The sequence below is a fragment of the Myripristis murdjan genome, chromosome 13 (assembly GCF_902150065.1).
Source record: "Myripristis murdjan chromosome 13, fMyrMur1.1, whole genome shotgun sequence".
Taxonomy (NCBI): domain Eukaryota; kingdom Metazoa; phylum Chordata; class Actinopteri; order Holocentriformes; family Holocentridae; genus Myripristis; species Myripristis murdjan.
In genome coordinates, this window is record NC_043992.1 from 6,967,292 (window position 1) to 6,992,687 (window position 25,396).

At 41.2% G+C, this 25,396-nt stretch overlaps 2 protein-coding genes across 2 annotated transcripts in view; both read right to left on the reverse strand.

Annotated features, from left to right (window-relative positions):
• The window catches only part of LOC115370474 (alpha-2-macroglobulin-like), a 29,675-nt gene extending 26,361 nt beyond the window's left edge, over positions 1–3,314 (reverse strand). The window contains exons 1-5 of the mRNA XM_030067501.1: positions 3,229–3,314; positions 2,928–3,108; positions 2,531–2,687; positions 1,993–2,045; positions 91–111 (exon numbers count right to left, since the gene is read on the reverse strand). Of these exons, the coding sequence (XP_029923361.1) occupies positions 91–111; positions 1,993–2,045; positions 2,531–2,687; positions 2,928–3,108; positions 3,229–3,314 (498 nt within the window). The remainder of the gene's footprint in view (positions 1–90; positions 112–1,992; positions 2,046–2,530; positions 2,688–2,927; positions 3,109–3,228) is intronic.
• Positions 3,315–11,881: 8,567 nt separating this feature from the next.
• Positions 11,882–25,396, reverse strand: part of LOC115370361 (alpha-2-macroglobulin-like) — a 61,564-nt gene continuing 48,049 nt past the window's right edge. Inside the window, exons 31-36 of the mRNA XM_030067354.1 lie at positions 24,719–24,843; positions 24,429–24,519; positions 24,279–24,347; positions 24,089–24,194; positions 12,426–12,467; positions 11,882–12,123 (exon numbers count right to left, since the gene is read on the reverse strand). Of these exons, the coding sequence (XP_029923214.1) occupies positions 12,116–12,123; positions 12,426–12,467; positions 24,089–24,194; positions 24,279–24,347; positions 24,429–24,519; positions 24,719–24,843 (441 nt within the window). The 3' untranslated portion in view covers positions 11,882–12,115. The remainder of the gene's footprint in view (positions 12,124–12,425; positions 12,468–24,088; positions 24,195–24,278; positions 24,348–24,428; positions 24,520–24,718; positions 24,844–25,396) is intronic.

Below are 25,396 nucleotides of genomic sequence, written 5' to 3' on the forward strand. Positions count from 1 at the left end.
AACCTACTCTGTGCAAACTTTGAAACAGCTCATCACAATCCAATACATTTATGGTGAGTATATTTTCACATTTAGCATAGAGAGCCTTACCATAATTTCAATGATGTTGTACTGCAAGGGGAGAAACAAAACAAACAAAAATACATGAGACCTTGTTGTTTTGTTGAAGTTGTTTTTTCCGAATGTGTGTTCACGTATTACAATTTCTTATAATATTTCTTCTAATTTCTTTTAATTTAAATCTTAATTTAAATCTTCTCTTCACTATTTAAGCAACATGTTCTGGACTATACAGTCTGCATACCAATATGAATAACCTATTAGAGGATCAACTGGCTTTTGAAAACAGGGGGCACATAATACAGTTGGGTCCATAAGTATTTGGACAGTGACACAATATTCATAATTTTGCCCTTGTACACCACCACAGCGGATTTGAAATGGAGGAATCAAGACGTCATTGAAGTGCAGACTTTCAGCTTTAATTTAAGGGGTTGAACAAAAAAAAATGGCATTAACCTTTCAGGAATTACAGCCTGTTTTAAACATTGTCATCCCATTTTCAGAGGCTCAAATGAAATTGGACACTTGAATGTTTATTGGCCGGCTGTGGCCTTTCCTCTCGATATTCCATAACAAATGAAGAAAATAAAAGGTCTAGAGTTCATTCCAAGTGGTTGCTTTTGCATTTGGTAGCTTTTTATCAGAACCCTCAACATGCGATCTAAAGAGGTGTCTGTGCTGGTGAAGGAGGCCATCGTTGGGCTCAAGCAAAAAAGCAAAAAATCTATCGTACTAGTAGCCAAATCAATGGTTTGGTTTATCCTGAAAAAGCAGGAATTCACTGGTGAGCTCAGCAACACCACAAGGCCTGGAAGACCACAGAAGACATCTAAAGTGGCATAGTAGTGATTGGGAGTGGCCAAGTCAGTCCCCAGATCAAACCCAGCTGAGCTGCTTTTCACTTGCTGAAGACCCACAAACCAGCAGCAACTGGCAGTGAAGGCTTGGCAGAGCGTCTTAAGGGAGAATCTGTTCATGTCCATGGGTTCCAGACTTCAGGCAGACATACACTGCAAAGGATTTTCCTCCAAATACTGAATATAATCCTTATAATTATAGTTATGCATGTTATGTATAGTTGTAGTTGGGGCGGCATGGCTCAGGAGGTAGAGCGGTCGTCCGGTAACTGGAGGGTTCCCGGCTCCTCCAGGGTGTGTCGAAGTGTCCTTGAGCAAGATACTGAACCCCTCACCGCTCCTGATGGACAGCTGGCGCCGTAAATGTGTGTGTGAACAGGTGAATGTGAGGCAAAAACATTGCAAAGTGCTTTGAGTGGTCAGTAGACTAGGAAAGCGCTGTAGAAATGCAGTCCATTTGTCCCATTACTTTTGAGCCTCTGAAAACGGGGTAACAATGTATAAAACTGGCTGTATTTCCTAAACAGTTAATGCCATATTTTTGTTCAACCCCTTAAATTAAAGCTAAAAGTCTGCACTTCAGTCACATCTTGATTACTTCATTTCAAAGCCACTGTGGTGGCATGCAAGGGCAAATTTATAAATATTGTGTCACTGTCCAAACACTTGTGGGCCTCACTGTATTTTTCAGTCTGAAACATTACAGTCACAGGAATATTTCCAACTATAAATTACATTTTCAGAAAAAACAAAACAAAACTGTGAAATATCTAGATATTTAACTGTTTTAGGACCTTCAACTCAGCAGGTTTACTTAGAGTAGCCCTGATTGTAAAACTGACAAAGAGTGTTAACAAAGTTGTTTGTCCTTACTGATGAAACTCATGACTGAGGCTAAAGGGCACACCACTGTAGATTTTGCCTGATTATGTAACTTTGGTTCAATTTTAGAATACTGACCAGTGTGAAGCTCATCGAGCACAATTTAAAAAGTTGATCCATCATCACGCATGCTCATAGTATGGTCTTTAAATGGGGTCTAAAAAATAGGAGGGACAATTCCAATACTCACCAGCTGATTAGCAGGTCTGAACTTGGTGTCCATTGAAACTACTCTGAAGTGGACTGCAAAGAGATTACATGAGGTTTTTTAGAGATCTGACATAATAATGTATTTTATTAAAGCACAATAAGCCAACCAAACTACACACTTCTGTCTGCTCAGATCTGACACCATTACTATCCAACTTAAGAATGAGATAAAACTGGGGTAAGAGAGAACAGTGACCCATGGATCTTTCATGATTTCTCAGTTTGTCTCTGTCTTGCATTACACCAATTTTAGATCAATACTTTGTCAAACAAACACAATCTGATCAAGATCTGTGAGTATCTCCTCTGTCCTATAGCAACACTATATACCAGTCATGTTATTTCTTTTCTTTACCCCACGTACACTAGTTGAGGGTTGGTGATGGAGGCTATCCCAGCATGCATGTGGTAGAATACAGGGACACTTTGTACTTTGTATGTATGTTTTTCTGAGCCTGTGGCATTCTGCAAATTACAAGCAGTATACGAGCAGAGACTGAAGTAAAACACGCAGTTACCTGTTTGTCCTGGGAGGTATATTGGTTTATCTGTCTGGATAAAGGTCATGGGTATATAGGCTCGGATCATGACCTTCCTCATTTCTTTTGAATGAAAGGTCTTGCCATGAACCTCTACCTCCAAATTCCGCACCTCTTCATTCTGCACCATAGGAACCTGTGAAGGAAAAAGATTTTACTGACACCAGTCAACATTATCATTCACAATTACTGTAAAACCTGCAGCATTTCTAATTTGCTTAAGGAGGATAACCCATGATGGTGTGGCTAAATGTGCAGTTGAGGTTCATGAAGCAATGATGTATTTCACACCCTGGACAACTATTGAGGTTTCAAGTGTTCAAGAAAAAATGTACAATAAATAAATAAATAAACAAGATCTATGTGCACAGGTGACCTTAAATTTAACACAGGTGTGAACATCTGTGTCGGCTTCCTCCATGAGCAGGGTTCTGTTTTCTGCTTGCGAGGTCAGAGTGACGGTCATGAGCAAGGTTTCGTTGGGCTGCAGGAGACTTGCGCAGAATTGGGTGTCAGCTCCAGCTTCAAGAACTGAAGGAATGACTACCATGTAATGCCTGTAAACACAGAAACATACATCGGACAACATCAGTATGCAAAACAAGGATTGTTACTGTACACTATCCTTAATACAGGTCACTGCTACAATAGCACTGGAAGAATACTGGCTGGCTTACGGTCCTGAACTCGCTTGACCCACATGCACCCAACTTAGGAGGGCACATAGCATCCACGGCCATGTCTGAATCCCAGGATGACCCATGACTGTCTGATGTGTGCCTCAGAGTCAGTCTCCGTTAAATAGGCTGTGCTGCATTAAGCCTCACCCACAATAAACACAAACTCTGTACACACAAAATTCAAGTCAATCATTTACACAGCAGACTTGATACATCTATCTAATTTGTATGCTTTCCTGTAATCAAAGCCACCTTGGGCTACTTTTTAAATTTAGTTGATCATGTTTGAGATCATCCAGGAAAAGCTGACTGGACATATAAGCTTGTTTTGACACTTCTCCTCACATTTATACACCTGTATACATTCCCACTGTCAAGCGGCCCACTAAAGCACCAGTCTTCTACTTCTACAGGGACTTTGACGTACGATGTAAATTCTACCTTCTGTAATGCATTAGGTATGGTTGCACCATTAATTACAAAAAACATGCATACAACCTCAATCCCTTGATTCAGAAATGATACTGTGCTGATGCAGGCATGTAGAATATTAAAACATGACTGGTGTGCCACAAACATGAGGTTTCCATCTCGCTTTGCATAGTCTGAAAAATTACAAACGCACACTCTCCACAGCCAAAACTGTTTGTTGCTCAAAAATCATTAACATCATCCTCATTACCAAATCATTAACAAACCCTACTTGATCTGAATGGCACATTTGACACAGGCGATCGTACCATGCTGTTAAAGCCCCTGCAAGACTTGATTGGTATTCGTGGCCTGGCACTCTCTTGGTTTAAATCTTATTTCTTTGATGACTGCCTCATCTCCCAAAACTCTACTCTGGAGGAATCACAGACATTGTCTAGAGTTGCCGTGACCCCCCAGTGGCTGCGTTATCACAGCCAGAACACAACGTACTCAGGCCTGGTGGAATCAAGGGGCTAACCTCCTGAAAGTGAGCTGAACTTTATTCATGTGCACACATATGTGCATTTCAGTTTCAGAAAGAGACACTTGTAACTTGACACTTCTACCTCAGTGGGTCTCATTGAGAGGACGATAGCACCACTGTTGTCGTACATAACAGCTAGGAGGTAAATGACATAATATCACATTTTTTGAATTGGTTGAACTATCCCTTTAAATTGAGGTTCTCTGGACAAATATTTTTAGGTTGTGTCATTTCATTTCATGCAGTATGGAGCTAATTAACATAACATAATAGCATGTGTGATTGTGCCAAAATGGAACAGATACAGTGTGCCTTTAACAAGCACATGAAAACAGCATGTCCATGCTTTTGTCACATAATCCTTTCATGGTGGTGAAACATAGTAAAGTTATTCACATCCACAACATGTTATCTGCATTTCAGAATAATATAGCAGGTCAAGACCTGCCAAAACATCATAATAGTAAGACCATAATAATGGAACAGACAGTGTTACAATCTGGTGGGTTCTGCAACACTAGCCTGCCCTTTACTCTGCGTGGGATGTTTGACTTGACTAGAGCAGTGGCCAGATACATGAAATACAAGGACAAATGCTAATGCTAAGATGACACAATTGATCAGGATGAGTTAGAGCATGTTGCTTAACTTTTTTACAGTGTCTTAAAGTGATCAGGGGGAAAAAATGCATGAAATGCATCATAATGGTAAAAGAAGTGGAGTAAATGGTAGAACATGTTTTGGAAAGAATGTAGATTTGCAGTATTCTGAAGGGTGTTGAGAAGCAAGCAGGAAGAAGATGGTCCAGGGTCAAGCAGCCTAGGAGCAGGGCTTCATAAAGCTCTTCATGTGGTTCCAGAGTGAACCCTTTTTTGGTTTCTGATTTTCCAGTATTTATGCACGTGCATGCAAGTATGTGAGTTGCCAGCCTCACTCGCTCTGTGTCATTTTCACCATGTTCTGCCTGCCTGGTGGTGAGGGCGGATGTTTGGATTTCTGTTGTGTTATCAATTATCTCTTTGACGTGGGAGGCTCCAGGGACTGTGGACTCAACACCGACGCAGGTTTTAAGGCTGTGCTGTGTTGAGCTTTTAAATTTGGGCTGTGGTAGTGCTGTTTTAAGATAGTGTTTGTTTTTATTGTTTTTAAAATCTCTCTGAAACCCTCTATTCCGTTTTAGAGGGCCTCTCCCCAGCCTTTGGAGGAGCTGACAGCCAAGCCGAGTCAATACCAAAAGCATTTGATGTAAATCAGAGCACCTGTCAGTGGTTTTCTGATTTACCTCCTGACATCACAATATTCTCAGAGCTAAAAGTGGCCTAATGTGTGAAGCCCTTTCATTCAAGGGCGGGGTCTTGGCTGGGTAAAATGATCTCAAATAAGAAAACACTGGTGAAATGCCAGAATCTTTGTGAAAACTACATAAGTGATACATAAGTGATAGGAGCATACACCCACTATTAGATTCAATATATTTTTCAGTCATTTAAGATTATCATCATCCTTTTGCTAAACTTCATTAAATAAACAATTTCGGGGTGTTCAAGTTCAGGCTCAAGTTCAGGTTTATTTAAAGCCCAATATCATTGTTTACAGTCTGAAAGGGCTTTACATGCCCACATGTTAACACCAAACAACACCCCCTGACTTAATCCTCATAGGGGCAAGAAGTGACTTATTGTCCCTTTGCTGTGAGAGCCATCCTCAGGCTGAAAGTAGTCATTTGTATACAACATACCCCAGGTTTTGGTCAGCCATACTCCCCAAAGGAAGACTCCTGTTGTATAATATATATTACGATATCAGCTCATTGTTATCTCACACACTACAAGAGCAACAAAAATTACAACACACTTGAAAATCATCTGTCATTCCAGACGGTCCCAGAATGCACCGGGAGATCAAGACATCACCGTGACCTTCTCACACTATGCAAGCAAAAACCTGCTGTTTTTACTCTGGTCTTGACTTTATGGGACTTTTGGGACACTGAAATCAGCTGTGATACTGTAGGGCAGGGTTCCCCAACCCAGTCCTCAAGGACTGCCTGTCCTGCAGGTTTTTGTTTCAGCTCTGCTCTTTCACACCTGATCCATTTAAGGGCTCCATGCTGATTGGTTGAAGCAGATCTATCTCAACAGGGCATGCAGGAAGACGTGTGGGCCTTAATTGGGTCAGCTGTGCAAGAGCAGAGCTGAAACCAAAACCTGCAGGACAGGGGGTCCTTGAGGACTGGGTTGGGGAACCCTGCTGTAGGGTGTGTGTCTGGCCTAATGGAGGTCTGTACAGGCCTTCAGTTAACTGTGGTAGTTTATCATCAAGATCTCAATGTGCATATACCATGTTATTATGAATCCCACTGGAGTTCTGGGCAAGATACGCCCATGCGCTGTGATTGGACGAGTAAGAGTTTTGATATAAGCCCTCACTCAGCTATAGCCCCAGCCTTAACCAAGTGCATGTACCTTCCCCAGAACTCCAGTGGAGGTCATCATACTGCATTTTTATCTTTGTCATTACAGTTTTCACTGCTTTGCCTCCTGACAAAAAAAGAAAATGTGATTCTTTGTTTGCTTGTAATTCATGACATATTTTGGATTCTGACAATAACGCACAGTCTTATCTGATCACTTTGGATGAAGAGCAGCGTCAGAGAGCCTCTCCTGTGTCCCTCTCTCCGCTCCCCTGCCATCATCCTCCACAAGTATACATCATGGAAGGCTAACAACCATAGGGTGACCAGGAAGTTGAGATCAACACAATAAAGAAATAAAGAAAATCTTTCACAGCTGTCATCGTGAAATGATGCAATTGTGTTTTCTACTTGTCAAGAAGTTCATCATTAGACGTCTGTCCAGTTTTCATGTATATAATTAGGATTAAAGAGCATCATATTGTGAATTTCTGGTATCTCTCTCCATTTTCCATCTGAAGTCAACTCCCCACTGTCCATCCCACTCCCCAAAACCTCAAGTCTGTCATTTCCGAGGCGTGGCCGATGTTTATGTCTCTTCAGGGACTGAAACCCTAGAAATGTAGAGTCTACATCTCTACAACAAAACATCCTCTATTACACACCACCACGCATCATGGTATCATGCTGAAACCCATGTCCATTACCAGTTACTTCTAATGCACTTATGACCAGAATCAGATTTATCATTAGCTAAGATGGAGAAAAGATACAGATTGGCAAACAATAGAATGCACCATACCTGTCCTTATCATGCACACTCCTTCAATAACTGATCAAAACATGATCCACTATCTTCCATGCAGGTGCACATCATCTTCTTTTCTGTGGTTTAATGTGCTGTCTACCACAGTGAGACTGAAAATTCTGCAGTTTCTTTAAACTGTCAGGTGTTACAAAGTGAGATTAACTGGACACTTTTGGATGTGGGTTATATTGCCCAATAATCAGAGTGCAGTATCAATATTGGCACATTTCCCTTCTTTTCCCTTCATGAGTCTCATAAACTGTCAGGTGTTACGTGAGATTAAGTGGACACTTACAAGTTATCAGAAGTGTGTAAAACTGCCCAACAACCAGATTAGAAATTAAACTGAGTGCAGTGCAAATATTGGCACATTTCCCTGCTTTCCCTCCATGAGTTGCCTTTGAATACTCTACAGTAACCCTGGTCAGTCTGTGGGAAAAAAAAAAAAAAAAAGGCCAAACTTACATTCCTGCGTCCCAGGCGAACAGTTGATATGCAGAGTTTGGAACTGAACCCAGTTTGTCTGAGTTGAAGGGGAGTTCTTTGCCCACCCTCCAGCCTCCACACCTATACAAATCCTCAAATCCTGTCCACACCCTTTATAAGGGTCCAGCGTATTGTTTCACTTTCTGTTTTCATGTCTCCTCTTGTCTCCTCCGTGGGAAACAACATAGACCTGCTGGGCGTGTTTAGCCTGTCTATTGTGGCTGTACGAATGTGTGTACTTGCACTTGCTATGATGACCAGAACAAGTTTTTAACCAACATAGTGGGCTATTCTGGGCAAATGAGAACATTTTGGCCAGTCCTCACAACTACAGAGGCAAATTCTGGCTCATTGTTTAAGGTTGGGGTAAAGGATAAGGGTCTGTTGGTTATGGTTAAGATTAGGGAATCTTAACCATAACCAACAGAGGCTGTAGAAAGCCATGACTGCTCACTTTCCCTGCAATAAAATACCTTTTAACTCCAGGCCTGTCTCCTCACATCACACTCTACATTTGGCTGAGACAACTGACTTACTGAGCTGTGCCAAAAATGCTTCAAAACTGGTCTGGTCTAGATTGGCAAAGAATGTCATCATATCAGATCCTCCCTGAACTGGTGCAGATCAGTGGGCTACAGCAAGGCATCTTTTCCACAACCATGAGCCAGACTGGTGTGTTTAGCTGTAGTGTAAACGCTGTCTCTTGCAGTCTGTCCAGGCTATGCAGCATGCATGGTGATATTGCAGAACAGCGACTGTTCACAGAAGCTCTGCAAAGAGTCTCAGCGTGACGTCGCACACCTCCTGATTTTTAAAACACTACAACTAAGCCAAGCACGGCCTGTCCAACAATGGCTTGATCATGACTTTGCAGTGCTGGAGGTGAATGGTACTGTATCACTAGGCCAATGACTCAGACTCACTTGGCAACAACTTACTCAGCCTCCTTTATCTCAAGCTCAGTGGCGGTTCTGCCCATGTTGCCGCCCTGGGCGAAACTATTGCCTTGCCTTGTTTTGTCTGTGTCCGACAGCGACACAGACAACATGGTTGATTAGTGACTGCGCAATGCGGCCATTCGTCGGTAATTGCGGCATCAGGAGAGCCTGCCTACTGGTTTACATATGCAAGTACAATACCTGTGTATTTGCTTAGACCCCGAATATTAGAGGAGGGCGTTTTTTCAGGGAAAAAATATCGTCTTATATTCAGATGAATACGGTGATAGAAAACTGCTTTAAAGCGCTGATGATTTTTTTTTTTTTTTTTTTTTTTTTTTTTGCGCTCGTGCCGCCCCCCACGTGACATGAAAAAATGCCGCCCCGGGCGGCTGCCCGCTTCGCCCATGCCTAAAACCGCTACTGCTCAAGCTGCAGTAAGCACAGGAGCCATCAGTTGACTGAGACAGAGACCATGTGTGCTGTCCACACCGTAAACACCACCAACACTGAAGAGAAGCAGGAGTTGGCTAAAATACACTTGCTTCAGGAAAAACTTCACTCTGCAGACTTTGTATAACACACACCCCCGCAGTGCAACTTGTGCTCACATGGTCTCTCATGTCAGTACAAGACCAGGATCCCACATTAAGGTTTTTTTCCTACTTGCCCTGCCAGGAAAGTGCCTCTCAAATCCACTTGCCCCCCCTAAATTCCTACTTGCCCTGCCTAAGACGAGCTTTTTTTTCTGCCTGTGATGCATACTTTCACTCATGACTAATTTCTTACTAAAATCCAATCTGTGTACAACACTACATAACACTTCTTGCTTCAGAAATCTGTATTTATTATTAATTACATTACACTACATTTAACTGGCAATCAGTGCAATGTTTGAATGCTATTTCACATTTGAACATCCCTCTTTTTAACAGGGCATCAGTGTAGACACATTTGAACAGTACCATTTACATCCTCTTTTAACAATGAATCAGAGCAGATATGTGAATGTTTGATTGCTACTTTAGTTGAACAGTACCACTAACATCCTGTTTTTAACAGAAAATCAGTGCAGCTCAGTGAAATGTTAGAACACTATTTCACACTATTTGACCACCCAGTTACACCCTGTGCCTTCTCTGAACAGGTGAGCCACCTATTAAAGGCCCGATCACAGTTAAAATCTTGAACTGAAGGGCCTTCAATCAACCAAAAACATCAACCTGCTCAACATTTTAACAGAGAGCTGGCTCCTCCAATCAGATTTTATTCTTTTCATGGCACTGAAGCCACGCTCACACGCTGGATATTGAGCGAATGGCTGCTCAGTTTTCGCAACATGATAAGCAGTGGCAAGACATTTTTTAATCTGGTTGTAGGTCTCTGAATTAAGTCTTTGGACACAACGGTCCATCAGTCCTGGAGCAGTCCGGCGTTTTTTTGCCTCAACGCAAGCCAGGTGTGGGATAGATTTAAGTTCTGCCTTCGGTAGCTGTTGTTTCCGCAGAAAAAGGATCCTGTTTTATCTGCTTTCGCCGGGAACTCTCTGCAAACAGTGCAGTACATAGTCGATTTTGTTGCATCATACTCCACCCAGGAATGAATTTCTTTCCACAAAGGGAGGAAAGTTCTGTGCTGTTTTTCACTCTTGTAGGCTAACTTTGCTGTATGTTGTGTGTGCTCCGAATGACAGGCAGTGCCGAATGAACGTTACGTCTGACGTCTGCACTCAGCAGACGCTCAGCCAATGAAAGCAGCAGCACACTGTGGTTAAAAAAAAAGAAAAAAAATGCAACTGGCTCCTCAGAACAGAGCCCAATAGAGAGGAAAAAGTCGATAAGGAAGAGAAATATAGTCACCTGCCCGCCCAGGCAAGTTTGAACAGGTTCTACTTGCCCCCCGTCTATTTTTACTTGCCCCGGGCATTCGGGCAACCGTTAATGTCAGACCCTGAAGACACATTCATGCCACTGAGTTTAACGTTATGAAAAGTGATATGAGCATATTCAAAGGGCACATTGACAGTAGTAATTATGTCATAGACAAAAAAGCTCCCACACAAAATCACTTCAAAATGTCAGGATGTGGTTAGAAAGTGGTTCACCGTGGTTCATCCAACAGATGTGGTGAGACCAGGTGCCTCGCAGACAGAAAACAAAACATAAAAAAGAAATATTTTGTCAGGGCCATGTTCACTGTCATGTCTGTGTGTCATGACAATGATGTGAAACTTCACCCTGTTTCCTGACAAAAACCTCTGACATAAAAAACCTTCCTTGTCCTTGTGTACACTTGTTGTGCACAAGGTTTCCATCCCAACCAAAAACTCCACCAGGTGATTTCACTGATGAGTTTCTCTGCATGAAGGTGAGGTGATCAGTGAAATCACCTGGTGGACTTTTAGGTTGGAATGAGAACCTGCAGCCTCTCAGCACTCCATGGCACATGGCTCGACACCCCAGAACTGAACTGACAAAACAAACTGATCGGCAGTTTGTCTGAGCGTGGCAGGGAGCATTTGAAAGCACCATGTGGTGTCAAGAGGGCAGTCCAGAAGTAAACAGACAGCGAGACAATAAAGCGTCAGAAGAAGGTCTCGCCAATCAGCTTCTCAACAGCAGTGAGTGACTTTCTCAACAGTAAGATTGTGCAGAACTGGGAGGGAGGTGACTACTGCTACTGGGAGCTACTGGGAGCCACCCTTCTAACTAACACTAAATGGTGTGACATTAGATCAGCCGGCTGGAGAAATGTAGTTTAAAGTAAATTCAGTCTACTGTAGGAGACTACCTGCTCAGTCTCACTGCTTTTCCTGCCTCAGAGAAACCCCTCCAGGCCAGCCAGGAGTGCAGTGGGTTGAGTCAGAGAGGGCAATTATTAGCTCCATTCAAATACAGTTAATAAAATCAAATCAAAATGAACATAGCCAAAATACCCAACATACCATTTTTAAAAGAATCACCTTTGAAACTCTTACATTTTGTAATAATTTTTATTTTATAAAGAGTGGCTCTAGTGTTTCCTGTGATAATTCCATCATACAGGGTCACAACAAGCTAGTGGTCTTTTTACATACACTCAAATTAAAAGAAAGTTTAAAAACCGGAAGGAACTGCACTATTGTTCTAACATTCAAGCATAGGTCTAATAAGTATGCTACATGTGAACATACATTTACACAAAAGTGGATGTGGAGGAAAACAAAGTACACATCGGCATGTTAATAACATGCCGATCTATTCTGAATTTTTGTTGGAGTCAGTGACATCTGTCGTTCCTCTTCAAGATGCTGCAAATGAAATAAAAGTACATCATAAATATATATAAAACAACTTAAATCTCAATCTGTATCTAATAATCGACTTATGACAAAAGTTGACTTAATTCATTACATAGTCATTATATAAACATTAGGCCTAAATATGCATGAACGGATGGATTTATGCAAAATCGTTGACTGTGAGGACAACTCGATGACTTTGATAATTATCATATAATAATACAGGTCATTAAGAGAGACTTATGATGGCTTGCACATGCAATATTACATAAGCAGATTCAAGTGCTGATGTATGTTATCGGGGGTATTACCTGCAGCACAGGAGTAGGTGTATTCTGTCTCAGCCTGGTCGCCTGAGAGGAAGGAGGAGAATTGTTAAACTGGAAGAATACAAGCAAGACGATCTTCTTCATGTCCTAAAAACTGGAATCTGCTGTTAAGTTTCCCTCAACTGGATCAGTCTCATACTGATATCACTCCAAGGCAGACAGATACATTCAAGTCAAGGAATTCCCAGTTCACTACTGTGCTCACCTGCATGTGTGTCATGAAAGTGGGGTGAGCCTATAAAGGCTGCTTCTGCACCAATGCTTTTGCCCTTGGTTTTCATTCAAGTTCAAAGTCAGTACTGAACGGGCTTTCCATACCTTTGCCATTTGATTTCTCTCAAATACACTACTCACAAAAAGTTAGGGATATTCGGCTTTCGGGTGAAATTTCAGGATGAACCTAAAATGCATTATAACCTTTACAGGTGAACTTAATGTGACCTTCTGTAAACTTTTGAATGCACATGTCCAACTGTTCAATGTTTCAGTACTTTTTGCACAAGTTGCTGTTCTCTAACAAGGAGTTTAACGGCAAAATTCACATCAGGTGTTTGATGCTCCAGCTCATCGAGGTCGTATCATTAGGGAACGGCTGCTGGAGACTGGGGTACCTCAAATGGAGTGGCCTGCACTTTCTCAGACCTGAATCCCATAGAAAACCTATGGGATCAGCTGAGTCGCCGTGTAGAGGCTCGGAGCTCTGTACCCCAGAACCTCAATGTCCTGAGGGCCGCCCTTCAAGAAGAGTGGGATGCCATGCCTCAGCAGACAATAAGTCGACTTGTGAACAGCATGAGACGTCGTTGTCAAGCTGTAATTGATGCTCAAGGGCACATGACAAGTTATTGACACTGACATTTTTTGTTGTGGTATATCCACCGCTGTTGTTGGCTTTTGTTTCAAGAAATTGTTTGAGATGAGGAAATCACCAGTGTATGCTTCTACTTAAATGCCCTACTTTCATGATATAATATCACTGTAGCGTGAACATTTTACATTTTCCATAAATTTCACCCAAAAGCCAAATATCCCTAACTTTTTGTGAGTAGTGTATTGTCAGTGGCTATCAGCCTGCAGCAGCTCTTTAGCTTCTCCATAGGAGTACCTCTTTGAAAATTGTGTACCATGTGTACTGTAAACTACATATTGCTCTGGATTGCAGTTGCTGTGGTGTAAAGTCCTTACAGGGCAGTCTTGGAACTAGCATGTTTTCTTTAAATAGGCTGGTAATCTCCATAGGGCTCAGTTTTGACAGCCTTGTGTAGCCCTGCCATGTCTTATCTTTGTGATACATGTGGGGGTGGCCATTCCCACTGGGAATATAGCTACAGTACATCTTGCATACATTGTCTGGGCTTGGAGTACATTGAAAAGGTAGTGGAATACCCCAGCCCGTGTTGCACAGTATTTTCAGACTGTTTGCTCTTGGCCCGTTTGGATGCCATGTGTTCTTGTTCTGAGTCTGTTCAGACCTCTTCCTCTTATGTACTTAAGTAGTCCTCCCAGCCGCTCAGGAGCTCCCCCAGGAAAACAAGGGAGAGGCAGAACATGAGAATTGACCAGCAGCACTGTTTAGTCAATCAAGGTCAGGTTTTGTCCGCCTCCATTTTACCTCAGATACAGGGCCTTGGGGTTATGTTAAAGAACAGAGCCAGAGTCATTAGGCCTCTTTGGCCTTGGATACCATGCTAGCAGCCATGGTGTTACCATGTAAGGATGCAAGTGGGAGAACCCCATGCCTCAAATGAAGGTGGGAAGGACCCTATTAAGGAGGCAGAAGTGTCTCAGTGGGATCAGTGGTTAAAGCAGCTAAAACTCTGTGTGCTTTCCCCTGCACAAATCATCCAAGTCATGTGTGGGGCCCTGTGATTCACAACCCTTCATTTGAAGGATGCATTCTTTAAGACCCCCATACATCTACCCTACTGAAGTTTCTCCGGTTTGTTTTTGAAGAGGAGGCTTACAAGTTCATGGTCCCACCCGTCAGGCTTTGTCTTGCACTACAGACTTTTACCAAGTGCATGGATGCAGTCCTTGCTCTGCCAGCAGCAAAGGGTCTGACAAATGTTTATTATCTGGACAATTGGCTCATTTGTGCCCCATCAGAGAAAGAGGCATGTCTAGTATATCTGCTTCACATACAGTAGTTGGGGTTGAGGTTGTTCAATGGGAAGACTTTGGATGCACACTCACTGAGAGCATCTCTTCCTCAGGTGAGAGTTTAGACAATACTGTCTTTCTTTAATCACCTTCAGCAGGGTCAGACATTAGGGAGTTTAGCAAAGGCGGATTGTGCGGTGGCTACGGCAACCGGAAATGGCTCTCTCCCGACGCTCTTGCCGTAGCTTTCAAATCCACAGTAGTCATTGAGCAACCTACCGCGACAGCGGCAGCGTTTTCGTCAGCGTTAACACTATGCAGTTTTATTTATTATAAGTGTTACACTCATAGTAAGTGCTTTCAAGTTTTTTTGCTATTCAAATGTATTGTCATTATAAAGTGCAAAATGGAAGAGCAAAAATGGAAAGAAAGAGCAAAATGGAAAGAAGTGTGCATTTCGGACCATAATTGAAGGATTTAATTAATAATAATAATAATAATAATAATTAATTATTGACAATTAAGCACACATCTGATCGGAGTGTGAAGTGATAGTTCAGTGCGTGACCTGCATGATGTGCAAGACCACATTTTTTTTTTTTTTTTTTTTTTTTTTTATTACACCAAGTGGACATAAAGTACAGACAGTAGACATACAGTACAAAACACAACAGCCAGCACAATTACAGTTACAATGATATGTATATAGGAAGGGTGTGTGTGTGTGTGTGTGCGCGTGTGTGTGGGTGAAGTAACAGAAGGTATGGTGTTATTATATCCGATATGGTATAGATAATATAATACGGATAACTAAACAAATAAAGTAAAGATAAAATAAAAAAATAAATAATAATAATAATAATAATAATAATAAAAAAACATACATATATGCACGCACAAACATACACATACATATGCATACACATGTTATATGTATATACAATAATATAATGAGAGCTAATATAATGCATTATGATGTGATGTAGCACAACATGATATGACACAATATAATATAATATATATAGCACTATAAGAAATAATATTACATAACATAATATTTCACTGTTATATAATTAACATTATAATTATAACACTATAATTATATAATTATATTATATGTAATAACTGTATAATTATATTATATATCATATGTTGTATAATTATAACATAACCTAATGTAAATGAATATAACATGGCAGCGACAATCATCAGAGTAGTAACTGATTAATGTATATATTTATATATTGGTATGTGATAATATGTATTTAGATATGTTGATATATATTGCAGCAGGGGATGAGATCAGACTGGGGCATCAGCGGGGTAAGCAAGAGGCCCTCCCACCAGGTCCAAGTGGTACGGCCGGGTGCCCCAGTGGGAGAAAGGCGAAACGGCAGTAGGTAAACGCCCCCCCTCCCCCCTCTTATTTATTTATTTTAATTTTATTTTCCCCTTATTATTAATTTTTTAAATATGGCTTTTATTTAGGAGCGATCATACCTCGGGCCGCACCCAAACCCAGAGGAGGCTGCTGGCTCGTTGCAGATCTGGCCTCCTGTGCCTCTCCCTGGTCAGGACAACTCCCAGACCCTTGGGAGGGGGTCTGCCCACTAAGGAGTGGCATTATTTTGTTTTAATTTTGTTTTATTTTATTTATTTATTTATTTTTGGGGGAGAGGGAGGGAGGTAGGGCCCAACCACTCCGCCCCCCACCTGCCCCCACCGGAGGTCCCGTTGCGCCCCCAGAAAACCAGGCAGGGAGCTCCCGCTCACCTCCACCCTCAGCCAATTCAGTCCGGACCCACCCCCTGCCTATGTTTTATTATAATGATTACCGGTAAGATGAATTAAAATAATAAACGATAGTTATGCTGATGATATTACAATAACAAAAAAGACAACAACCATTAGAACAATCATAATTGTAGTTATAATTATATTAATAGTACTAATATAAAATAATAGTAGTAATAATAATATAATTAGTATCATCACACTAGCAATCACAGTTCAGGAAAGAGAAAACACCGATAGTGCACCAAGCTTGATCGCGAGCAACTAATAGTATACAATGTAATACAATATAATAAAATATAATGGTATTGTTAGGGGCGGCCACTAATGATCTAGAATAACAATAATAGTATAATAATAGTAATAGTAATTATAATAATAATAATAGTCATAATAATAATGATAAAGATATTTAGTTTCAAAACAACAATAATTAGCCTATTAAGATACATATTAATGATATATATGTATAGCTAAAATGAGAGGGAGTGGGGAGGGAAGAAGCAAAAAAAAAAAAGAAAGAAAAAAAACAGAAAGGAAGATTGAGTTAAATAAAGAAAAAAAATCTGTTATGGGTTGGGTATATGGTCATATGTGATATGTGGTCATGTACGTGGCTCTGGTTTGATTATTGATTTAGATTGGATTCTGGGTGGAGTTTTAGGTGATTAATGAATATGTTCCATGTTTCCTCGAAGGCTGATATATTGTTTGTTTTGCAAGCTGTTATTTTTTCTATTGAAATGTGTTCTGAGAGTAAATTGGTCCAGTGTGTGATATGGCAGGAATGTTTGGATTTCCAGTTTTGAAATATTATTTTCTTGGCGATAGAGAAATCATTAACGGGTTTTTGTGTTTAGTTGGGATTGTGATGTGTGTCAAGTCTCCCAGCAAGCAGAGTGATGGGGATGCTGGGATTCTGCAGCCCAAGATACACGAGAGTTTTTCTGTGACTGTTATCCAAAATGAAAAAACTGGCTGGCAAGACCAAGTGGCATGAAAATAATCATCTGTGTGACCCAACGTGCATTGTGAACAGATATCTGTATTAATCAGTCCCATTTTAAACATTTTCCCTTGAGTGATGTGTATTCTGTGGATGGTTTTGTATTGTATTAGTTGTAAATTTGTATTGGTAGTCATGGAGAAGATGTTTTTATTGATTTGTATCCAGAAATCAGGGTTGGGAGATAGAGCCAGGTCCTTTTCCCATTTTGTGGTCGGAACTGTTATGGAGGTATCTGACAATGAGAGAAGTTTGTAAATTTTTGAAATTATTCTTTTGAGGTTTGTAATTTTAAAGATTTCTTTACTTAATTCGGAAGGCTGTAATGTGTTATTGGTTATGTTGATTTTAGATTTAATAATGGATTTTAGCTGTTGGTATTGGAGGAATTGGTCTCTCCCAACCCCATACCTCTGGATAAGTGTATTGAATGATATGAATTGGTTGTTTTCAAATAAGTGGTGGAGGTGAGTGATTCCTTTTTGTTGCCATGATGGAAAGTGAACAGAGGTGTTGTACAGCTGGAAGTCCGGATTGTGCCAAATCGGGGTGAACCTACATGGTGCTAGTGTTGATTTGGTGATTTTGTGGGCTTTCCACCAGGCTGTCAGAGTTGAGGAGATTGTGATGTTCTTGTAGTAGTCTTGTGTCTTGATTGATTGTGGTAGAAATGGGAGGTCTGTGAGTGAAGTGGTTTTACATTTATTTTGTTCTATCTGTAACCATGGTATACTGTAATTATCTTTATGGATCCATTTGAGTAAATATTGTAGCTGATTTGACAAGAAGTAATGAAGGAAATTTGGTGCTTCTAGGCCGCCCTGTGACTTTGTGCTCTGTAATGTTGAAAGTGAGATTCTAGGTTTTTTATTTTTCCAGGAGAACTGAGTTGTTAATGAGTTTATTGTTTGAATCCAGTTGTCAGTGGGGGGAATGGGGAGTAATGAAAATAGGTAATTAATTTGTGGAAGGGTTTTCATTTTAACTGTTGCAATGTGTCCGATAAGAGTAAGTGGTAACTTGGTCCAGCGTTTAAAATCATCTTCTATGTTTTCCAGCAGAGGGGTGTAGTTGAGGTTAAACAACTCTGACAGCCTGGAGGAAATATTAATTCCTAAGTATTTGATATTACCAATGTGGAGTGGGAGAGAGGGATCTTGGGCTGCAGAATCCCAGGCGTTTTCGGTCAAAGGTAGAATAATGGATTTGTTCCAGTTTATTTTATAGTGTGAGATTGTGGAGAAGTTGTTGATTATTTTGAATGTTTCTTGTAATGATGTGAAGGGATCTTGTAGGTGTAATAATAAATCATTCGCATATAAGCTAAGCTTATGTTCTGAATTAGTATATTGTATTCCTTTGATTTTATTGTTTTGTCGTATGGCTGTGGCAAGTGGTTCGATGAAAACTGCAAATAGAGATGGAGAGAGTGGACATCCTTGTCTGGTTCCCTGGTGGAGTGTGAAGCTTGGTGAAGTGATCCAGTTTGATAACTGTGGCCCTAGGTGAAGTGTATAGTGTTTTAATCCAGTGGATGAATGACTCTCCAAAGCCAAACCTGTGGAGCGTGGAAAATAAAAAAGTCCAGTTTACTTTGTCAAATGCTTTTTCTGCGTCCAGTGATACAATTATGGTTTTATTGTGTTTTTGCTGTGATGTATTGATCAAATTAAAAAGTTTACGAATATTGTCTGAAGCATGTCTGTTTTTGATGAAGCCTGTCTGGTCAGGAAGGATTATAAATGGAAGGACTGTTTCAATTCTGGTTGCCAATGTTTTTGTAATGATTTTGAGGTCTGTATTAATTAGTGAGAGGGGGCGATAGCTGGAAGGGTGGGCTGGGTCCTTATTGGGTTTTAAGAGTAATGTCATTACGGCGGTGTTCATGTGGGTGGGTATAATGGAGGTAGTTTTAATTTCTATAGTTACTCTGAAGAATAGTGGTGATAAAATGTTCCAAAAATGTTTATAGAATTCTGCAGGAAATCCGTCTGGTCCGGGTGATTTATTGTTTGGCATTTTGAGTAGAGCTTTATGTAGTTCTTCGAGGCTGAGTGGTGAATCTAAAAAGCGGGCTAAATCTGATGGTATTGTTGGTAGGTCCAGATTACTTAAAAAAATGTCTATTTCTGTTTGACTGGGATTGTAATTTGAGGAATAAAGGTTGCTATAAAATTTGTGAAATGTATTATTGATTTCTTGCGGATTATGGGTGATTGTACCTGTGGAATCGAGTATAGATGGGATTATTGCTTTTTCTTTTTTATGTTGTAATAGATTAGCCAAATATTTACTTGATTTATTACTGTACTGAAAGTTTTCATGTTTGAGCTGTTGAATAATGAATTGTGTTTTCTTGTATATAATGCTTTCCAATTGAGTTTTAAGTTGAGCTAATTCATTTTGTTTTTGTTCACAGGGATTGCTGATTAGTTGGTGTTAGGTGTTTGATTTTTATTTCTAAGCTAGTTTCTTGTTCCTGTTGCTGACGTTTCTTATGTGATGAATATGAAATTATTATTCCTCTGATGACTGTTTTTCCTGTTTCCCATAAGAGTGATGGTGAGATCTCTGGAGAGTCATTCATCTCCAGAAAGGATGCCCACTCTTTCTGGATTAATGTGATGAAATCTGGATCCTCCAAGAGTGATGTATTGAAGCGCCATCTTGTGGGAGACTTGATATGTGTTTGAGTTTTTATTGATAGGGAAACTGGAGCGTGATCACTGATTATGATTGGATGGATTGTGTTTCCTTCGATGTGCTGGGTAAGTGAATTGCTTACAAGAAAGAAGTCGATTCTGGAGGAAGATTGATGGAAAGAGGAAAAATATGAGTATTGTCTGGATAATGGATTTTTCATTCTCCAACTATCGCCAAGTCCAAGTTCCTTCATGTATTGTTTAATTACTTCAGTTGAATGCCAGCTTCTTGTGTTACCGAGTGTGCTAGAGTGGTCGGTTGTAGGATCGATAACAGTGTTGAAATCTCCGGCTATTATGATGTTTGTTGAATTGTATAGTAAGGAGAAGAAATTATGGAAAAAGGAGGGGTCATCATTGTTAGGGCCGTAAATGTTAGCAAATGTGAATGTAGTCTGATTAATAGAGGCATTAACAATGATAAACCTTCCTTGTGGGTCAGTAATGGATGAGTTATGGATGAATGGGATGTTTTTATTGATTACGATCGAAACTCCTCTTTGTTTTGTGTTGAGTGTGGATGAGAATATTTTATTAAATTGTTTGAGTCTGATATATTGTAATTCCGAGTTTGTAAGGTGGGTTTCTTGCATAAAAAATATATCAGCCTTTAACTTCATGAGATGATCGATGATTTTGATTCTTTTAGGGCCCACTCACATTGGCAAGTTTGAGCCTGTATCGTGCTAAAGCCAAAATCCCCCCCTCCCCAGTCCCCGGCTGGCCTGCACTCACATTACCTAAAGCCCAAACGCGCCCAAGCACGATTGCCCCCGGTGTGCACGTCATCACGTTGAAATACGACAACAGGCATGGCCCGACGTCATTATAAATAAATGTAGTTCAAATACATTCATCATGTCTTCCTTTTAACTAAAAAACGTTTTTGGTCCTTTTACTCAGACATGGGATGTTTATTTACCTTGACAGTTTCGGAGGTAACTTCCTCCTTCTTCAGAAAGGTCTAACTGACAGCCGGAGCGGCACCTGTCAGATCCGGCAGACCGGGTGACCGGGTGACCGCACACCGCGCGGTGCCGCGGCCAGTGCCGGCCGGTGCCGACGCGGTGCCGGCCAGCACCAGGTCTGCCGGATCTCCGCACACAGACTGCTGTACTTTCACTATAAACCGACTTTTGTTTATACGCGGTTGCAGCAGCACAACGGACAATGACACAGACAACATGGTTGATTATTGATTGCGCAACGCGGCCATTCGCCGGTAATCGCACTGCGCACATTAAACAGTTTTGCAGAGGCAGGAGGAAAGTTGCATGATTTACGTCCGCGCACTGCGTGCGTGACCGTGCATGTGCTCATGTACGCGCCCGTACCGTGCAGAAGCACACCCCTTCCAACCGTGCCAGAGCGGGGGTGTGTACTGTAAGTGTGTAAGTGTACTGTATTCAAGCACGATACAGAGCGATCACACTGGTCAAAGAATCCGGATTTTAAGGGCAATCGTGCTTGGGCGCGGATCAAACTTGCCAGTGTGAGTGGCTTCTTAGTCTGTGTGTGAAAGCCACGTACATTCCACGTTACCAGGTTGAGTGACTGTATTGTTTACGTGTTTGGATTATCTTGTTTTGAATGAAGCGTAAAGAAGAAGCGAGTGGGGGGGTGGGGGGGGGGGTTGCTTGCTGTAACTGCCTTAGACTGATTGTACATGTGACTAGACACAGAACTAGACATAACGCTGAGTGGTGACATTAACATAACATGTAAACATTAACACACACACACACACACCCACACGCACAAACAAAAAAGAAAATTACGACAGAGAGGTAGATTTTTAACTCCTCTATAGGGTGATGCAGGCGGTTTCCTAATTACGGAGGAGCGATGTCGGGAGTGAGGCTTGAGGTTGGATATTCAGGGTTGTTACAGCTAGATGTATGCGACTATTACAGTTTGTTCAGAAGAGCCATGGCGTGATTTTGGAGTTGCGAAATAATTGTCCGTCGATATACAGTTTGTCCACTATGATTGATGCGCGTCTGTTGTTTTGTCTGTTTTCTTTGAGAATGGGGTACAGTACTTTCCGATGTTCGTTTATTTCATGTGGATATTGTTCGTTGAGTCCAAATGATGTTCCTTTGAGTTCCCTTCCTCTGCTTCAGACCAGTTCTTTTTGTTTGAAGTGTTCGAATTTTGCGATGATGGGCCGGGGTCCTTTGGTTGATGGTTTCAGAGGCGGTGTACTCTGTGGAAAGTGATGTTTTGTACAGTGTCGGGGGGGATTTTTAGTTGAGTTTTCATGAAGTTTTTTATGAGGTTTTCTGGGTTGTCAGGTGTTTGTTCGGAGATGCCAGAGAAGATGAGATTGTTGCGCATGGAACGGGTTTGTAAATCCAACATAGTTTCTTTCAGAGTCTTGTTTTCTTTGGAGATGGCATGTATTTGTTCGTCGAGAATTTTAACGGTGGTTTGTAAGTCCTGGTTTGATTTTTGTAGTGTGATGATGTTGTGATGGGCAAATTCCAGGCTATTGCGTATGTCTTTAATCTCTTCGTGTAGTGATACTAATAAGTCCAGTTTTTTGTTTATGCTTGTTAGCACACTAACCTCAACTTCGGTGGTTTGCAGATCGTCTGTGTCTATTGAAGAGTCTGTCTTTCGTCTTTTGGTGCTGGGTTTGGCTGAGTGTGGCTCCATGTTGATCTACCGGTTGTAGTAGTCGTCGATGAATGCTTCAAGATCCGTTATGTCCTACACTGTAAAGATGTACTGGTCCGGGTTGGTGGTAACTGATGATCGGTGGATGTAATTTTAATCAGGATAAAATTCTTTTGTAAATCCTTTGAAGTTTATATGTTTGCTCCGTTCATTCAGCAGCAGGGCACCGCCATGTTAGATCTCGCCTCCAGTGTCCGACTATCGCGGTGTTTGCACTCACACTGCCATCCGTCTGTGCAAGACCACATTTAAGTTCAGAAGTATGAGGAAAACTATTTAACTGACACGCCTATATCACGCGTTGTAGCGACTATGTGAGAATGATCCTTTCACCGTTGTAGATCAGGCTACTACGGCAGACAACGCCGGCACGACGGCTGAAGTCTCGATCAGCAGAGCGCAGATCCATTTCCGGTTGCCATAGCCACCGCAAAATCCGTTGTTGCTTAAACTCCCTAATGTCTGCTTGGGAGTGCTATTGCTATTGGGCTTCCTGTGAGCATCATTGTTGTTAGTGTTGTTGGATTTGCTTGACAGCTACGTCAACTGCTCTAACCCCCAACATGTAAGGGGAAGACTTAGACTTATCTTTATTTGTCATTCGACATATACACCATACAGTGCACATAAAGAACGGAATTTCATTGCAGTGGCTATTGACATCCAGCACATCACCAACTACAAATACAACAATGAACCTTGGCCAACCAGCAACACTTCACTAGATGAGGAGCTCAACTGCTTCTGCTTTGGGTATGACTGCACACTGGAAGACACCAACTACTCCCAATGCCTCTGCAGGGCTACCAACACTGCCATGAACATCCCACCCTGGCCACCTTCTGTTCACCCTGTTGCCCTCTGGAAGGCGCTACAGAACAATGCATGCCCATAGCTCTCGGCTCAGGAGCAGTTTTTACCCAATAATCTTCCCCGGTGTAGTAGTTTCTATAGGACAGCTTTTCAACATGATCTTGACACAATTAACTCTTTTTTTCACTTGTTATGTAACTATTTCATTTGTTCCTTCATGATGAAAATGACAATTACAACTGAGTCCTCCATTTGTTTAGTGTAGTAATTTGAGCTAGTGTTGAGTTCCATGTCACCTTGATGTAATAAACTTTTGCCAAATCCTCAGAGAAAACAAGCCAAAGTGTTCTGTCTGGTTATGTACTTAAGTTCTTACAAGTTTCACAAACCTGCCAAAAACCGTCTTCACATGGCTCCACTCTGACAGTGTTTATGTGCTTAGGTTAAGACCTCCTCTCGGATAAGTTGCTGCAAGAGCTTCTCGGTCTCTCAGATCAGGCATTCAGTGATAGATAAGAGAGTCTGCATAAAATGATTGTGCATCTGCTCACTTGGCTGGTAGTAGTCATAGATCTTGACCACCGCTGGCTTCAGGTTCTGCATCGGAAGCTCCTGCACAAGTTCTAAGCTGTGGTGTGTGGGTTTTCCAGGCAACAGCTGTGTGGCAAAAAAACAGATGACATGATCAGTGACAGATCTGGAGGATGTCACCTGATAATCATCACTGTGAATTCCTCTTACCTCTTGCAAGTAAATCAGGACGTGGTCTTTTTCTTGTTCAACACGATCTACCAGATGAGCACGCTTGAGCTGCAAAGACATAACAGTCAGCTGAGGATCTATGCATGCTGAAGTAACACTGAGGAGAAAGTTGCTACTCCAATAACTCACATTATTCAAAGACTCTGGGGTTGGGACAAATCCAGAGAGTACTTTGATATCCAGGATCACCATGTTTGTCGTAGACTCTTTTCCACTATATCTGTGGAAGAACCATAAAAGTGTGAGATTGTATGCAGCACTGCTTTACTTTCTCCTGCTGATTTAAATAAAATCCAACAGAGCATGAAACGTCAATTGTAACTTCCCCATAACTTCCCCACTAATAATTTAATACAAGGCTACAAGAACAGCTGTCTACAATAACTGTAGTGTAGACTTCATGGTTGATTGTTACTTACTGGGACGTCAGAGTCAGATTAACTTTAGGTCTCAGAGATGTTTTGCTGCAGTCTGCTTCTGGTTTAATCTGGATGCTGAAACTGGTGTCATCAGTAACAACTGGGATGTTGTATTTAAGAGCCAACTAGGAAATAAATACATGGAATACATGGAAGTTGTACAGGTGACATCAGCTGTGTCGACATGTAAATAGATTTCAATTTTAATGTGGTTACACAGGTAACCCGTTTTGTGTGGCTGCAGGTGAGGATCATAACTAGGCTGGAATGATCAGGTAAATGTGTACAGAGTTTGAGAAACCTGGTGAAGGTGCCTGGATTACTTCCAATATTAAACACATGACTGTAACATGGAAACGCCTTTAGCTTTCACCATCTGTCTATCTTTCACCATCTTAGGGTTACAAATATGGGTTTAATGTTAACTGATAACATGGTGATGAACTGTCCATAAAGGAATAATTCACCCAACAATTAAACAAAAACTACACTTTCACCACCGTAGACCACCACTTACAGGAATGGTAAACTAAAATATGTAGTTTTTCACTAAAATGTTTTTGATTGCCATAACTGGATTTCAGCCCAGGTTCATGTGAAGTTCTGTGCAGAGAGAGGCCTATAGGTTGAATTCTCCTGCATCAAACCAGGAGGTTTTGTTTTGCTGGAGATTAAAAA